Source organism: Xenopus laevis, chromosome 9_10L, assembly GCF_017654675.1.
Source record: "Xenopus laevis strain J_2021 chromosome 9_10L, Xenopus_laevis_v10.1, whole genome shotgun sequence".
Taxonomy (NCBI): domain Eukaryota; kingdom Metazoa; phylum Chordata; class Amphibia; order Anura; family Pipidae; genus Xenopus; species Xenopus laevis.
The window spans coordinates 100,445,282-100,464,222 of NC_054387.1; the positions used below are offsets into that span (position 1 = coordinate 100,445,282).

The 18,941-nt window shown below is 39.3% G+C and overlaps 1 protein-coding gene across 4 annotated transcripts in view; it reads right to left on the bottom strand.

Moving 5' to 3' along the window:
• Positions 1-18,941, bottom strand: part of mrtfb.L (myocardin related transcription factor B L homeolog) — a 193,104-nt gene that overhangs the window by 99,325 nt on the left and 74,838 nt on the right. For 3 of the 4 annotated variants that reach the window (XM_018236310.2, XM_018236312.2, XM_041576649.1), the window contains exons 3-4: positions 17,452-17,512; positions 1,842-2,045 (exon numbers count right to left, since the gene is read on the bottom strand). In XM_018236310.2, coding sequence (XP_018091799.1) covers positions 1,842-1,995 — 154 coding nt within the window. In that variant the 5' untranslated portion in view covers positions 1,996-2,045; positions 17,452-17,512. The remainder of the gene's footprint in view (positions 1-1,841; positions 2,046-17,451; positions 17,513-18,941) is intronic. The other variant, XM_018236311.2, reaches the window with a different exon arrangement.

Sequence of the window (18,941 nt, forward strand, 5' to 3'; positions counted from 1 at the left end):
TCTTTTCTTACAGCCTTAATCAAACTGTCAACAGCTGCGACATCTAGAGTAGTTTCTTCCTCTGAAACAAATTCTCCTTCCTCAGTTAAACTTTCCTCTGGATCATACAATTCCTGTTCTGAAACTTCAGATAACGAGTCATAGAGTGATTCCCTAACTCTCCTAGACCTCCTGCCAGCTACAGGTACAGACGTCGATGCTGAGGCTTCCTGCACTCCCTGTACCACAGCCTGCTTGATTAGCGATACTAAAGCATCCAGCTCAGGCATCACTTCGGCTTGTTGTTGTTGTCCCGCAAGAGACTGTCCCTCTGTTGACTTCTTGGATCCAGAAGCATCTTTCTGAGTGTCACTGGAGGCAGGGAGACTAAAAGGCAAGATATAAAACATCAGCCATATACTCCATATCTCTCTCTCTCTTTTTTTTTTTTTTTCCAATCTTTGTTTCGCTTACCCAGAGCCTTTAGATTGCGCTCCTTTCCCAGAGCTAACCATTTCCATCTTGAAACACGTTTCCAGCGATGGCGACCGTCGCAGGCGAAAACACGCCGGCGTTCCCTTAAAGGCGCCTGAAAGTGACGCAATTAGGCTCGCGTAACTACGGCACGCCCGCGTAAACACGCCGTGCGTTCTGCGTCCAAACACGCTTCCGGATGTGTGCGTCATTTCCGGTCCTTGGAACGCATAGGCGCCATTTTGGACTGCACACGCTCCGGAAAGTATGCTAGGCCCATTTCCCTGCATATTATACTGTTAGCTTCCAGCACCCACCCTGCTTCAAAGGGTACGGACTCTTGGACCCACATCGTCCTCTGGAAGCTCCTCTCCCATGGCGACCTCCGCAGAGAGCACAAGGGAGGCATCGAAGAGGGGGGAAAAGAGAGAGAAAACCCCCCCTCTTACGGAATACATTCTGGGTAAGCACTCCAACAATCCATATGACCGAAGGACAGGAAAAAAAGACAGTGGTGAGGGGGAGGGAGGAGGCTTTGTAGAGGAGGTTTTCTGTTCCTGTCCAATGACCAAAAGGGGAGGGGATAACCATGTTGTTGAATTGCTGCCATGGTGACTTGGGAAAAAATGAATTATTTGCTTAAAATGGACTTCCTATAATTTGGAGCATCTTGGATGCCTGGTTTTTGATACATCCCCAGAAAAGAGTGACCCATAGTTTGGGAAACATTGCCATAAAATGGTAAGAAATTGCCTCCATTATTAGAAAAAAAGGTTACATTTTACAAATTACCAGTTTCTAGAGAAAATTATAGCATGTTTTTTCTAGGTCAATGTTTCTTAAGAATTCAGGAAATAGCACATTGTTTTATTGACTGGAAGAACATTTTTCTTTGGAACCTACATGTCCAGTACGATAGAAAATAACATCAATTAAAGAAGGGGTGTTTCCAATATCTGATTACATTGCCTTTCTGTGTTTATCATCCTGTAATTGCTAGACTATACTCTTCCAGCTGTTTTTCAAAAACCATCCCACACAAGAACACAAACACAGGAAATACAGGTCGCTAAATGGAAATATATATAAAGAGCAAACCATAAAGACCAAATCGTGACGGATAAGGAACCCCATTTTTGAAAACTAATTATGCTGTTAATCCCCTTTATCTTCTCCCACGAGAGCAAAACAAAGGCCAAAAAAGGTTTTCCAAATTACAGAGAGAGATGGTACAGTGGGTAAAGAAGGAGGTCAATTATGATCATCTAAAGCTGGTTGTACAAACTCTGATTTTAGCTGCCAACTCAGCCCTTCCAGATTGAGCCAGCATCTTATAGGACAAAAGGAGGGATTTCTGAGAAATTTAGAATAGAAGCTATTACACTCACCATTTTTCCGCTCCTTGAGAGGAGGTAATGGCGGCACAGATTGCAGTGACAATTCCTGGAAGTCATGAGCAACAGCTTCACTTTGTGGACTAGGAACCAAGCCCAATAATGATCCAAGCTCCTCCTTCATATCTTGTGCCATATAATGGTTCATCTTGGTTCAGGGAAAGAAAAGCCCAGGGTCCTTTATTGTACCTGAAATTACTAAAGAAAGAGGAAATGTTAAAAATTAAATATTTAAATGAACACTTCTTGCCTTATTTGTCTACCTTATTGCATATATTGTATCTAGCAAGAGCGGTGGAAAGATGCAAGTTGGAATCCAATTGGTTTGGCAATCGCCCATAAAACTGAATCACGCTGATTTCAAGTTTTACTGACATTCAAAATGTTGTTTCTAGGGAAGCTAAATAGATAGGCTGGTGGTCTATGTTTGTAGAAAAGGTGGCAACCTGACCAATAGAACTTTATGACACCCAACCTGTGGTCAGGTATTCAAACAAAAGGGTTATTGTTGTTTATGAATTGCACCTAGGCAAACACTTACCGGTATAAAGAATCTGATATTCATTTTAGCAGTGACATAAAGAAGGCATATTGTATGGCTTCTCTGCACCAAGACAATGCAGGAGACAGTATTTGTGAAGGGTATGAAACATAAGAAATGTGTGTGCAATAATTGCCCAAAGCATTATTTCTCTGCATATTTAAATGAATCCAAACAAGTCCTATAGGTGTTCGGACTCTCTGGTTGACTCAGCAGAGTGAGGCCTGACTCGTACTGATAACTTTCAACAGCAGCAGCAAGTGCTTTCCATATGGCACTGTATTACTTATAATTTATTAAAAGCAAATATTTTTCACAGAGCTGTAAAATATCTTGGGGAAGATGAAAAAAAAAACTCTGCAACAAACAAGACAAAAGGTCAGAGGGTCCTGTTTGTGAGATATAATCTCAACAATATGAGCACAATGCTGCTCAGAGCTTATTCATTTTCTTCATTTGTATGATAATGAGAGTTTAGTATACTCAACCAACATGTAATGGATATCCTAATAATCCACCTTCTACAAAATCTTTTGCAGTTGGCACGGATATATATATATATATATATATATATATATATATATATATATATATATATATATATATATATATATATATATATATATATATATATATATATATAATCCACTTGACCGGTGCACTCGTAACAAACCACAACTGCCTGGGTGCTGGTCACCACAATAGTATATAACAACCAAACAAACCACACTCCAAGGACTTCATTTTTCAAATTAAAGGTCAGGTTTTATTCCCTACGTTTCGGCTCCCTAACTGGGGCCGTCTTTAGGAGAATGAATTCTACACAACAGTGAAGCAAATTTAAAAGTGCTGCTGTACTGCAAGTTAAGCTCCCCATAGACGCGACAATTCTTCTTGCCGAACGACCGATTTTAGGGAAGCCCGACCAATCCTTCGAAATTATCGTGCGGTTAGTGGGATATTGGTCTCTTTAGTTGATGGTAAATTCGTACGATCGTACGATTGTTCTGATCACTCAATAGTAAAAACCCGTGCCCCACTGCGACACATTCAGTTACATTGAGAAGGAAAAACAGCAGCCTACCAGAAAGCATTTCTCTCCTAAAGTGCAGGCACAAGTCACATGACTGGGGGCAACTGGGAAATTGACAAAATGTCTAGCCCCATGTCAGATTTCAAAATTGAATTTAAAAAAATCTGTTTGCTCTTTTGAGAAATGGATTTCAGTGCAGAATTCTGCTGGAGTAGCACTATTAACTGATGCATTTTGGAAAAAAAAATGTTTTCCGATGACAAGATCCCTTTAAACATATATATTTCCTTGTAGTTTAATTGAGCCATTCCTTTCACCAGTTTAATAGTACATCTCTTTACAGTTAATTAAATCCCTCCTATGGAATGGTGCCCAAATATAATTGCATAATCAAGGTGAGGTCTTAACTGGGGGGAGTTAAATATATATACAGTACTAAATGAAGGCTGAAATTTTATTGCAAAAACATGCCATGATTATGACAAACAAACATGATTATGACAAACAATGTGGTCAGTCACTTATTAAACCAGTATCATTTTTAAGTATTAGTTAGAATGAGTGATAATCTTATTTCATTTCTGGATTTTTCATGGGAAGGGGGAGCTTCTTCAAAAATTTCTTACATAATTCTCTGGAAGAAAGATTGTCCTTGGTATAAGAAACACAATAGATACTATTATTTTAGGTATTTACATTAGGGATGTTAAATCCTGCACTTTTTGGATGATGGGTTTTCGGGTAATGGATCCTATACCTGTACACTTAAAGAAACTGGCAGCACTGGTATACGTCTTTGCCTGGCACTTAGCTGCAGAGAACAGAGGTAATGTCAATTTATATTTATCTGCACGGTAAAATCCTTCTAGAATAGATCTCCAACGCTTGGATCTAAAGAAGTACAACATTCAGCACCAATAAAACAAAAACAGCAGAACTCATTTGGAAGGTAGAAGTGCTCGACCTTTTGGATTTCTCTTACCAGTGTTGTCCTGAGAAAACACAGCCCAGAGTGGGAGATCTATTCTAGAAGGATTATGTTGTGCAAGTGCATATAAAAGTACATTACCTCCGTTCTCTGCAGCCAAGTGCAAAGGCAAAGAAGTACACCAGTGCTGCCAGTGTCTTTCAATGTATAGGTATGGAAACCTGTAATCCAGAAAAACTCCAAATTCCAGAAAGGCCATCTCCCACAGACTATTTTAATCAATTATATTTTTAAAAAACAACATTTTCTCTGTCATAATGAAACAGTATCTTGTACTAATACTTTAGCCAACATATAATTAATCCTTTTTTGTGGCAAAGTGATCCTATTTGGTCTACTTAAAGTTTAAATCATTTTCAAGATGACAAAGTATGGTCATCCAGTTTTCAGAAAGACCCCTTATCCGCAAAACCTCAGGCTCTGAGCATTCTGTATAACAAATCTCATGCCTGTATTATGTCATATATCTGCATGCAAGATTCTTCTGAAATGATGCCATAACCAACAAGTTTCTAAATTTTTGAACCAGACTCACATATCTCCCAAATTCTTAAATATGTCCTTTTTTCTTATAAGGATCTTGCATTATAGGACTTGAGTAAAGGCTGTCCTACTAAATATGGGATGTACAGCGTGGGAAATTGGACTGCTTGTGGTCCCTGGCTGAACAACCACAAGGTACATTTAGTACTCAACACTGGACATGACAATAATATAATACACACCATTTTTCTTTTTAAGTTTATCGACTCTCAGTACATAAGTGGCACACTGTAGTTTTCCAAAAAAAATAAATGGAACAGTAACACACTTTGGATCTGCAAAGGAATCAAGCAGAAAACTGCCAATATAAATGAGTGTAGATTATATTGCTCATGGGCACTTATGTGTCCTGTTCTGAAAGGAAATTTGAGTAAATGGACTGGTGTGCCAGAATAAAGATATAATATAGTAGGAACCTGGAAAAACAATTGTCTTTGCATTACAAAGTATGGTTGCAGATTCATTTCCCCAGAAATGTACAATTCAATTCAAATCTAATAGATGATGCGTGTGCAACCGCTAGAGAGTCTGGCTTCTAATAAACTGCAAGTGCTCATATCCTGAGAGTAAAGCGGAGCCTGTTCAACAACATCCAGAGGCTCAGAGTGGAAAATAAGCTATCAAATAGCTCAATTATCACAGCGGTACCTAAAAGATACACTGAAACTGAAGATTAGGAATGCAGTGTGTTCTGTATTGAAATGATTCCATCAGTCATCAACTAGTCAGTACAGTCTTCAGAATTCCACTGCACAGAGATGGCAGGTGCCAGCAATGAACTCAACCCATCTGGCTAGATCTTATAAAAGTTTCCCCAATTTTTCACAAAAGACTACAAGCATCATGACTCCAAAAAGAAAGTATGGTTAATATAAAGAAAGCTTAGTGACTGGCCAAAGTGATAGCAGTCTAAAAAAATCCTCGCCAAAGAGGGCACTTAAAGCAGAATGGATATGAGGTCAAAAATCTATTTTGTTCAGGGAGGTTATTCCTATAATAATGCAGCTCCTACATTTGTTTTGCCCCTGCCCACTTCTGATGATGTCACTCAAGGTTTCGGTAACAGCACTTCCTGCTTCATGGTGGCCTGTGGGTTAGGCGGTGGGTCCAAGCCGGTAAAAATGCGAGGTCTGCATTTCAAAAATTTGACCCACAAAGGAATCAGGATTTTTAGCTGCAGGCCACAAGGAAGCAGAATAAGAAGGCTAATATTCAGAGGGTTTCCGGGAACAACATTAGAAAAGTTTTAAATAAATACTTTTTTTTCTCTCCTTAGAAAGGCATCCAACCCATTTCTGAACCACAATAACTAATCATTCATTGCCAGCTCTCTTGCGAGGGGATTCCATTACCTAAATAACTACACAATAAATAAACTGCTTCTATGCTGATTTTCACCATTCACAATGAGGAAAGCATAACAGTGTGCACAGCGCATATCTCCTATGCATATATATACATTTAAACAAGTGCGGGAGTTGCTTCATTTAAAGTATTTTCTGCCTAATCTACTGATCTGAATTTCTAAAAATAGAAAATAGCAGCAGCTCTTTAAGATAGTAAGGGGAACGTCTGCTATTTTTACAGTTCTGGACACAATAAGCTATAGCCTTAAACTTCAGCTGCAGCTTAGCTACAGTCATACCTCCCAACTGTCCCTTTTTCGGAGGGACAGTCCCTCTTTTGACAGCTCAACCCGCAGTCCCTCATTTGTACTAGAAAGTCCCTCTTTTCTCTGCACTGAACAGCCAGAAAAAGAAACAAAGTTTCTCACTTAATTGGCTTTTAGCAGAGAGCACAGAACAGCTAACAGGTGCAAATAAGATACTTTGTAACAATTTTGAGACACAAAAACACAGTTTAGATAAGGAGAAATATTTTCAAACTTTCATAAACTGCCAAATTTTGTAAAACAAACATGGTAATTAGGGGGTGTGGCCACAGAAAGGGGTGTGGTCAAAAAAATTGCTGCGCTACGTGCGGGAAAAAATTTTTTGTCCTTTTTACTTCCAAAATGTTGGGAGGTATGCTACAGTTCCCTGCAAGATCCAAAATAAAAATAACAAAAAATTCTGGATGTTGTAGGCCACCAATGCTGCCTTCGGTGCTGATATTAGCATCAATGACCACATAAGAGTCCTGCGGGGGGTCCATTTTTTGGAACCCATACCCGACCCGTACCTGCAATCCGCAACCTGGACTCGCAACCCGCATTCTTACCTGCTTGAACTCGCTACCCAACCTGCAAGTACCTAATCTGCAACCTGGACCCGCAAGTACTTAATCCGCAACCCGGACTGCGACCCGCTGACCATCAAGAATCAGGAAGTGCTGTCATTGTTAACCCAGAAGTGACATCATCGATCATCAATAATATGATTTTGGAGAAATGGGTTGATGGTGTCCTGCTCTATAAAAAGGCACATAAAATTTGCTTACTGATAGGTCTGCTTTTCTTAATAAAAAGCAGTTCAAGTGAACCATGCCCAAAACTTCAGAGGACCTTAGGAGAAAAAAACCCGGCATTGTCCATCAATTCACAATCAGACAGACTGTCTACAGATTGAGGAACTTCAGACCACCTAGATGTTCCAAAGTGCTCCTGGAAAAATCCTGACAGATGAGAAAAAAGCTGAGCTCTCTTGTAAAAACATCCTATGCTATGAAACAAAAATGCCTGTGCACCTACACAAATATCTCAACCCTACCAGGAAGCATGGAGTGAGCATCACCGTTTTGGCTGCTATGGTGGCTAAGGACCAGCACAACTTGCATCAAAAAGGATACAGTTAATTCAAAATTGTAGCAAATAATTTTACAGTATATCAGGGTAGTTACAGCAACTGCGGCCTATTCATCAACATCAGAGAAATACTTTTGACCATATTGTGTATCGGTTTACTGTAACAGTCTTGCAAGAAGCAATTTTGTAAGTCTAAACAAGAGCAACAGGAAATGTTTGGTTGAGGTCATTGTTCCTTACGGAAGTTCTGCCACTTCATAAATACAAGGGTTCACATTCTTTTTCCAACATGGACTGTGAATTTTTAAGATTTTGTATTGAAAAAAAGTACAACTGTTTGTGTATTATTCATTTAAGCAGATTTTGTGTGTCGATAGAACATAATTATGTATGAATTAATGCAGAAATCAAGGTAATACCAAAGTGTTCACAAATATTTTCTTGCAAATATGCATAGATTTAAGGCTGTGCATAAGCAAAATTCAGTTAAAGAAGATATATAGGATAAATTTAAAAAAAACAAATTTTGTAGGCAATAATGTATACTATATGGTGCGGTTTTACTTTTGGCTGTAAATTAACATTGTCTTTAAAATTAGCTCCTTTATTTGAGCTCCCTATAGATGTTCTCTGGTTCCTGTCCCTGTTTCAAACGAAGGGTGGGTCCGTTCCAACGGTCCCTGCCAAAAGCACAGTAGGAGGGGGACAGCCAATCACAGCCCTATCAGGTCAGCCTAGATGCTGATTGGTTCCTATCCTTCAGTTCAGTGTGATGAGTGCCTCCGGCTAGAGACCTGCGCGGGTCCATTTTTTGGAACCCTTACTCGACCGGTACCCGCAACATGCAATCCGCAACCCGGACCCTCAACCCCGCATTCTTACACGCTTGGACTCGCTACCCGACCTGCAAGTACCTTATCTCCAAACCGGACCTGCGACCTGCTGACCATCAAGAATCAGGAAGTGATGTCATTGTAAACCAGAAGTCACATCATCGGAAGTAGGCGTGATCAGAAAAAAGGAGTAAAAATCTATATTGGGAAGACCCGCGACCCGACACGCAAACCCGCAGAACTGTCGACCTGCGTCTATACCTCCACCCGCAACTTCTACCCGCAACCCGCATGGTACCGTAGGTTTTTGCGGGTACCCGACCTGCTGCAGAACTCTACCTCCAGCTCTCCTGCACAGCCTGAGAAAGGAGGCAGCAGGAAGTAGAACAGACAAGGGGGGGAGACGACTAGTAGGGTTATTAAAGAAATTTCCAATAAAGTAACCAGAAACACAACTTTTTAAAGCACATTCCTTCTTTAGAAGAGTTCAATGCACTGGTACATTCTTGTTGTTTTTTTTTACATAACATGTCTCCTTTAAGGCTGGCTGGGTGACATATGACATATATCAACCGGTGTTTTGCTTTTCTCATATTTAATTTTTTTCCTTTAATCAACGCAAATCTGTAAACCTGATACAGGAACAGCCTATTCTGGAAAATTAGGCATTATTGGTGTAGTGTTGGAAATGCAAATAACTAAGAAACTGAGTACAAAATAATAATAGGAATGAAATATTTTGCCAGTAAGACTGGAATGCAGACCCTAATGAAATGCATATTTGGTTCTACCATTAAAATAAAATTTCCTACATGAATGTAGCAATCTGGATTTATTATGTAACCAGTTTTGTTTTTACACAATGAAAACACTTAAAGTATAACAGATGCCAGCACATCAGTGGTGAAATCACAAGGATACAACTGGGCTAGGGACTGTGAAGTCTTGAAAACAATCAGACTTTATTTGGTTTGCAAAATGTGCAGAAATGTACCAATGCTTTCAATGTCCACTTCTTTATCAAGCTCAGAAGACTCTTCCACAATAATTTAAACCCACATGCATGAAATATCTTTTTTTTCTAAGAATTCAAGGTACATTTAATAGGAATAATTTGTCTTCATGGCAAAGTTTCCCCTAAAATTGAAATACAGCTGATTACTAGTTTGAGCACATTGAGAAGCACTGATCAGGTTAGGTGCTACACTGGGACACAATAATCTTGAATTCAAAAGCAGCACAAGAACAAGGAATTTCAGAGCAGCCAATATACTCTACTAAGTTCTTCTTTCTGGAGCTTCTTCACCCATTGAATACTTTATATTCTAACGTCTGGTCACCTGGAGCTTCCAAGGCAAAAGGCTGGCACTCAAGGCAAAGTGGCACGTGTTGCTGCTCATTGCTTAACATGAACAGTTGGTGACTTTCATACTTTTGTCATTTTTGCAAGAAAAGGACACATACATGCATACAAAAAGGTTATCAGTGAAATGTATAGGGGACATAATGTAAACTGTATACATTACTGTTTTGGCAGGCATATGTACTGTTTTGTGAAATACCTCTTCGGAGGTTAACAACAGAACAGATCCCACTTATGTATTATTATTATTATTATTATTAACCTGTATTTATATAGCGCCAAAATATTGCGTAGCACTGTAAATATAAATATTTAAGTGAGGGCTGGAATTAAACTACTACTTTAAAATATAGTAAACCTTCCCTTAAAACACTGCAAGTATTTTTATACTTCTTAAGCTTCATTAACCCGTCTGCTATAGGAATGAATATAGGCCATAGTATGGGTAAATGTTCCCTTAACTATCTTCTGTTAAATGAGAATAAGAATGATTTTGCAGAGAGGGGAGATGAACATGACTGGCCCTGACCTCAACCCAACTGAACACTTGTGGATGAATTGGAACCCAACTGTGAACTGATAGTCATGACCAGTGCCTATGCTCTGATGTATAAACAGAAGCAAATCCCACTAGAAATGTTAAAGTATCCAGTGGAACACCTTGAAAGAAGACTAGAGGGTAAAAGCAGGATTCGGTTCGGGATTCAGACAGGATACGGCCTTTTTCAGCAGGATTCGGATTCGACCGAATCCTTGTGTCTGGCCAAACCAAACTTGAATCCTAATTTGCATATGTAAATTAGGTGCAGGTAGTGTAATCACAAGACTTTTTGTCACAAAATAAGATTTTTTCCCACTTTTTCCGTTTCTGCCCCTAATTTGCATATGCATATTAGGATTCGGATTCAGTTCGGTATTCGGCCGAATCTTTCACCAAGGATTCAGGGATTCGTCCAAATCCCAAATAGTGGATTTGGTGCATCCCTAATAGGAATACCAAGAAATGAATACCCTTGGTTTTGGGAATAAGATGTGAGGCATGTGACTACATACTTTTGCCCATATAGCATAGCTGTATCCCAAACCACTACAATCCTGTTAAAGCTTCCTGAGCAGGGCCCAAAATAGGGGTGGCTAGAAGACGTACCTGCCAAGGGTGCAATGATAGGGGGTGCGCTGTAAAGGGTTTTCTGCCTACCCCTAGTCTGTCTTTGCTCTCCCCTCCACCGCTCACCCATGTCCCCACCCCATGTGACATAATGGCACACACATGGGGGTGGGGGAGCAAGGTGGCCAGTCAGGTTGCCTAGGATGCTTGGTTGGCTTGGCCAAGCCCTATTCCTGAGATCCTTACCCCTGAGCCCATTTATCACAGAGCACATTTTACATCCCAATATATAGTACTGTTAAAGGGGTGGTTCACCTTTAAATTAACATTTAGGGGCAAATTTACTAAAGGGCAAAGTGGCTAACGCTAGTGAAAATTCGTCAGCGTGACGTCATTTTGGTACTTCACCGATTTACTAACGGGCGCTGGCGTAACTTTGCTAGCGAAGGAGACAGACTCTAGCGCTACTTCACACTCTTACGTCGGGTGAAGTTTCGCTCTGGCGAAAGAGCGTTACTTCGCAAATTCACTAAGATGCGCATTTTACTGAACGTTACCTGTTCCGCCAGGCTTGCCTTTGCCACCTCAGACCAGGCGAATTGCAATAGAGTAGATAGGACTTGCTCAAAAAATTGTTGAAATTTGTTCTAAGACCCAAAAAAACTTTGGCTTCTTTTACTTTTACAGGGTGATAGTCTGCAAAAGATGGTCTTTTTTTTTTTTGGGGTAGCCTCCGTCCCCCCTACATTTCCTAACATATGGCACATAAACTATACAGTGGGCACATGTGTAGGGCAATATAACACCTCTAGTTTATTTTTTTAAGGTTCCCTGGGCTTGTGTAGTGTGATGTATTGGCTGCAACATATACGTCCATTCAACTTTAACTTCCCACCGTATGCAAATTAGCCAACGCTAGCGCAACTTCGCAAGCGTTCATCGCCCTGGACGCAACTTCAGATTTTTGTGAATTAGCGTTGTCCAGGCGAATCTACGCATGTCAGCGAAGCCGTTGCTGGAGGTAAGAAAATTTGCCCCTTAGTATACCATAAAATGGATAATTCGAAACAACTTTTTAAGTGGCCTTCATTTTTTCCTTTTTGTAGTTTTTGAATTATTTGCCTTCTTCTTCCACTTTCCAGCTTTCTAAATGGGGGTCACTGACCCCATCTAAAAAAAATGCTCTAAGGCTATAAATGTATTGTTATTGCTACTTTATATTCCTCTTCTTTTTATTAAAGCCCTCGCCTTCAGCACTGTGTACTAGAAATATAACACAATAGGTGTTTTTCTCTCATCAGTACTACAGATACATATTGCTTTATAATCAGGCTGAATACTGACAACAACTCTTAAATAGGCTCCCATCCCACGCAGTGCTCCAAATGCTGTCCTAAGGTTACCATAACTACGCAGTTCTACTTATGAGAAAGACTCTTGGGATTGGCTGTTAAATGGCACTAAAATCACACTGGCATAGTTTGCTGCAATGCATGCAAATGGTAAGCACAAAATAATCTTTTAAAGGTATTTTTTCTAAGGAATTCATGAAGCTGGGTTTACTTCCTAGATAAGTGAAACAAAGAACAATGTGTTGTGTCACCAAATACAGCACATATCCAGTGTGACTAGTTTTTAAAGAATACAGTTTTTAAGTCTGCATAAATTAGAGCCAGACAAGATTGTTTCTCACCCTGTGTATAAGCACAGGCTGAGTAACTGCCCCTCCACTCCTATGTTTAGTCTTCTGTATCTGCACCTGGAGCCGTTGTGCCGGCCTGAGAGCAAACTTTAGCACCAAAATGCATACCACATGTTTTGGCACCAAAAACGGCTCCCTATATTGCACCAGGGCCAATGCAGTGGCTCCAGGTGCAGATACAGAATACTAAATATAGGAGTGGGGGGGCTGTTTCTCAGCCTGCGTTTTTGCACAGTTAAACAGCCCCTTCTGACACTAACCTTAGATGAAAACTGTATTATATGCGCATGCCCTACCCTCCCACATGCATGCAGGATCAAGATAAAGAAGGGTAAGGGCAAATTGATCGCTCTACTTCCTCAGGCAGAAAATCATCTGAGGTGCCCCTTTGTTTTACAGGTACAGGACCTGTTATCCAGAATGTTCAGGACCTAGGGTTTTACAGATAACTGATCTTTCTGTAATTTGAATCTTCATACCTTAATGTAAACATTAAATAAACCCAATAGACAGGTTCTCTCTTCAATAAGGATTAATTATATCTTAGTTTGGATCCTGTACAAGGTACTGTTTTATTACTATAGAGAAAAAGGAAATAGTTTTAACATTTTGAATAATAAAATGGATTCTATGGGAGATGGCCTTACCTTAATTCAGAGCTTTCTGGATAAAAGGTTTCCGGATAACGCATCCCATACCCACCTATTTTGCCTGACTTACTCAGATTAGCGATACATACAATCCAAGAACCAGAAACCAAAGATAATGTGACAGTATTGAACAAGACAATTTCTGTTTACAATTTATTTTATTTTTCTCAAATGATTCTATGCAAATTATTCAGATGTGTGTCAGTATTCAGCTGAATCTTTAATGGAGGGTCTGGAATTTCAGCAAACCAAAAAATTATGGGCTTTGTGCATTCATAATTTGTATATAATACAGGTGATAGGATCTATTATCCAAAATGCTTGCGACCTGGGATTTTCTGGATAAGAGATCTCTATGTAATTTTAAACAACATACCTTAATAGGATTGTTTGCCACCGATATGAATGTATGCAGTATTGTTTGGATTAAGAACTTGGTACTCCCTTATTACATAGAAAAAGGAAAAAACAGCCAAAAGATACTCATCAAAAGTCCTATTTATATTGTTCCTTAACAAAAACATCTATATAGCTGTATACTGCCACCTTTAAGCAGATACTTTGATTAGTACATGAGGTCTGGTCGATCTTTCACCAAGGTACTAAACTACACTATATATTCTATTTTATACTCCTAACATTTTGGAAATAAAAAGAGGGACAATAAAGTTGCCGCTCGTAGCGTGACCAAGCCCAGGTTTGTGGCCACACCCCTTAATTACCATGTTCATTTTGCAAAATCTGGCAAGTTATAAAAGTTTGAACATATTTCTGTTAGTTCTTACAGTTTTGGTAATGAAGGTGAATTGCCCTTTTAGCTGTGAGTCAAACTTCTCCCAAGGGACCTGTTATCTTATATTGTTACAATTACTTATTTGCTTATCTCGAAATTGTTACAAAAGTATCTTTTCTGCAACTGTGGCTGTTTTGGGCTGTCTGCCAAAAGCCAATTAAGTTAGAAACTTTGTTTCTTTCCAGTACAAATGAGGGACTGCGGGTTGATCTGTCAAAAGAGGGACTGTCCCTGAAAACTGGACAGTTGGGAGATATGCTATTTGAGCATGGGACTACTCAGCTACCTAGCCCTGTCTACCTAGTGTCACCATAACACCTCAGCTTGGGACTCAACCACTCAAGATGGATATTTCCATTTCTACCTAACACTACATTGTCTTGGGCTTGTCTGGTACCTATCCTATTCCAGGCTTATTGCTTCACTACCACCACCACCATGGTAGCCAAAATAACCATATTGCATTCAAATTTAGCAATTAGGGTTGACACCTGTGCGGTTTTCACCTGGACAGCCTAGCCACAGTCCGGGCGAAAAGTGCCTGTCCAGATTTCCAAACTAGGAAATCCGGACAGGTCTTTTAAATGAATGGTCGTCGTGTATTAACACCTCCCCGATGTCACATGTATGCGCCTGTTTCGGCAACTGCCCTGCCCCCGTCATCACCAGGCCCGTCCCCTGTCCGGTCTCGCTGCTAGCAAAAGGTGGCAACCCTAATAGCAATGTCTCCTGGGTAAAACATTCCAGGGGAGAGTAATTGCTGGCTCATTATCTGTATTAGGCATAACATAGGTATAATAATGTATTCATGTCTATGATAATTGAGATTGCTGAACCCAAACCCATAATCTTCTGGGAGTTCCTAATAGTCCTCCTGTCTAGCAGAGAAACACTGCAGATAAAACCAAAAATATAAAACAATGTAAAATTACGCATGATGCTTTTGGGAGAAACCTCCGCAATGAAAACAGCAGTTAAACACTGATTTGGAAGTCAGAGGGAGGGTATATATATAATTTTACACTCTACATATGAATGATACAGAGTCAACCCAAAATGTGTTTCCTTTTAGTTTAGGTGGCCACTCTGCCCTGTGACATGCCATTAAGCCCAGCATTGCATTCATTTCCTGAAGAGACAAGAATGTGTTCAAATCCATAAGTCAAGCATTATGAAACAAAGCAATAGGAACAAAAAGAAAAATGCCTAAACCAAGTATACATTTGTGCCAATACAGAATACACTGGAAAATAAAAAGGGCTGCTAACTGCTTTAAAATTCACATTCTCCTAAAATACTGTGCAGGGTCCAATAAGGTCTATAGCTAGACAAGCAAGTCTTTACTCTGGGTAATGCTGTTACAGTCTGTATTCCTCTAGTAGCACTCTCCAAACAGCAACACTATGGGGGTTATTTACTAAATTCCTGAATGCAAAAATCACGAAAAATTTGTGATTTTTTTAGATATAAAATCGGACTAATTTTTTGGAATTTATTAAACCCTGAGGATGGAAAAGTCCGAATCTGAAAATCCGGCATCTCAGACCTGTTGAGGTTGCATACAAGTCAATGAGAGAAGTCCCAATGTTTTTTTGATGTGCGCTGGGTTTAGTGCAATACCCCGAAAAAATTCCAGAAAAATCGTGAAATTCATAAAAATCTGATGAAAAAAATAAAAAAAAAAGGTGAAAATCTGATTTTGTCACGCAAAGCAAATTTTCTGGAAAATGAAATAATAAATAAGCCTAAAAAAACCTGAGCGATTTGATTGGAGTTTGTAGCAGAAAATACCGAGATAAATTCGGACTTTGATAAATAACCCCCTACGACTGGCCAGAGAAAATAGTCAAATTATAGTTGACAAGACAATTTTTGAAAGAATTCAGTAATACCTAAATCAGGGGTGCCCAAACTTTTTGCAACGAGGGCCAGATTTGGTGAGGTGAAAATGTGTGGGGGCCGACCATTCAGCCTGACATTCTTTGAACCATTAAAATTAAATTACAGGAATCGAGTAATCGTAGCAGTAATATTTGGGCACATTAGTGAAATAATCTGCCACTTGGTCTATACTGCTGCCTGTGTGCTGAAGGTGTTAGCAATAGACACATACTGGAACGTAGTGACGCCATACTTCTTTAGTTCACTCTACTGGCACGTCAGTACGTCTATTGACACCTTCAGCCCTAAAGACGTATGCGAAAACAGCGCTTCTCTACGTGCCAGTATGTGTCTATTGCTAACACCTTCAGCACACAGGCAGCAGTATAGACCAAGTGGAAGATCATTTCACTAATGTGCCTTAATATTACTGCTATGGAATTCCTGATCGCACTGTGCTGGGGGCCTCATTATTATTAATTTCATGATGGAGGCTGAGGGCCGGTGTAAATTTGAAAAAGGGCCGCAATTGGCCCCCGGGCCACACTTTGGACATGCTTGACCTAAGCGTTTAAATGCTAGACTGTTACTCAACTCAAAATTGATCAGCGCTGCTCTGTTTTGGCCTTTATTAATGGATATCTTGATAAGAATGGCTACCGTAATTCTAAGCAACTTTTCAATTGGCCTTCATTTTCTCCTTTTTCGAATTATTTGCCTTCTTCCTCTGACTTTCCAGCGATTTAAATGGGGGTCACTGACACCAACTATAAAAAAAAAGTAGCAATAACAATAAGGGGCAGATTTATCAAGGGTCGAATTTTGAGGGTTAATAAACCCTCGAATTCGACCCTCGAATTTAAATCCTTCGAATTTGAATATTGAATTCGAAGGATTTAGCGCAAATCCTTCGATCGATCTAAGTAAAAATCGAACAGTAAAATCCTTCGAATCTGACAATTCAAACGATTTTAAGCAATCGATCGAAGGATTTTTCTTCGACCACAAAAAATTTGAAAAGTGCTGGGGAAGTTCCCCATAGGCTAACATTGAACCTCAAGGTACAAATAATGATTCCACTGGAGAGCTGGTTACAATGCAGTGTTGTGTTTTATTGAAGATGCATAAGCACTACATGTTTCGGACCTCAAGGGTCCTTCCTCTGGTGCAGTTGAAGAAATTAAAGCAGCCCTTTTAAAGGCCTTCACCCCCCCCCCCACACTCCATCATGTGATCAATTAAAGGTGACCAATTAAAAGTGTGTAACAATTGCAGAAAACAATATTGGGTACACCAGCTCCATCTACTGGCCAGGTGTATGTATATACATTTGAGAAACTACCAATGGTCTATCAGAAAACCAACACACATGGTAACAAATAGTGTTCAACATTTCAATACATAACAATATTGTATTTGATCCTACCATCTGTTAGTATTCAGTCCATAGTAAATGTCCTTATAGGATAATTCAGATGGTGGATCTCCTGTGAAAAGAGTTTTTTACTTTAGTAATAATAAACATATTATAAAAAGCATTTTAGGCTCCATGCCTCATTCATCCCTTTTGGTTCAATAGTTTGTAACTTTTCTATCCATTTTGCCTCCAGTCTTAGAAGCAATGTTTTTCTGTCTCCCCCTCTGCTTGGTAACTCAATATGTTGCAAGACCATCCAACGTAGGCTTGCCGCATTGTGTTTTTCATTAAAAAAGTGCCTGCCAACCGGTGTATGTGTTTTTGTTTTAGTGGGGTCAAAATTTGTAATAGATCTTTTATGTTCCCCAATTCTAGTTTTCACTGTGCGTGATGTTTGTCCTATGTATAGTTTTCCACACGGACATTTGAGGGCATAGATTACATATTCTGTATTGCATGTATAGTAATCTTTAATGGGGATCTTATATCCTTTATGTGGATGAGTAATATTATCACCCTTTATGATCGAGTTACAATTTCCACAGTTAAGGCATGGGAAGGTGCCATTTTTTGGTTTGGCCAAAAATCTAGTTTTTTTGTTAGTATTCCCACTTTTTGTTAATTCTGCCCTTACCACAACATTTGCTATGTTTTTCCCTCGTTTATATGAAAACAGGGGGGTCTCTTTGAAGGCTTTTCCATATGTAAAATCTTGTCCCAATAGAGACCAGTGTTTTTTAACTATCTGTTCCACTTTCTTATTTAGTGGTCCATGTTCCATAACAAATGGAATTTTTTCACACACATTATCTCTCTTTTTGGCATTTAGTAGGGTATTACGTGGTATCTTAAGGACCTCATCTCTTGTTAGGTGTAATTGACGGCTGTCATATCCCCTTTCAGAGAATTTTTTAATTAAAGTATCAGAGGCATCCATATATTTTTCATCATCACCTGAAATCCTTCTGATACGCAGAAATTGTCCTTTCGGTATCCCTCTAATTGTGCCTGGTGTGTGAAAACTATCATATCGTAGTGTGTTGTTCCTTTCAAGGGGTTTAGTATACAATTCCGTAGTTAGTAGTCCTTTTTGATTATTTATTTGTACATCAAGGTAATGTATTTTATATTCACTGTATTCTGCAGTAAATTTTATGGTTGGATGTAGTGTATTAAGGGTGGCCACAAACTGTTCTAGCTCTGCCTCCGTGGATTCCCATATTAAAAAGATATCATCCACAAAGCGATAGTAGCATGCTATCTTTGCTTTGTATATGGGATTATCAAGAATTAATTTATGCTCAATGGCATCCATAAAAATATTGGCATAGCTAGGGGCCAAATTACTTCCCATAGCCGTCCCTTGCGTTTGTATATAGTGGTCTTGGTTAAACCTAAAGTAATTTTGTTTCAATACAAGTGCAATAAGGTCTAATAGGAAGTAGATTTTGGCATGTGGTATGCTTTCAAGTAGCAATTTGTCTTCAACATATTTCATC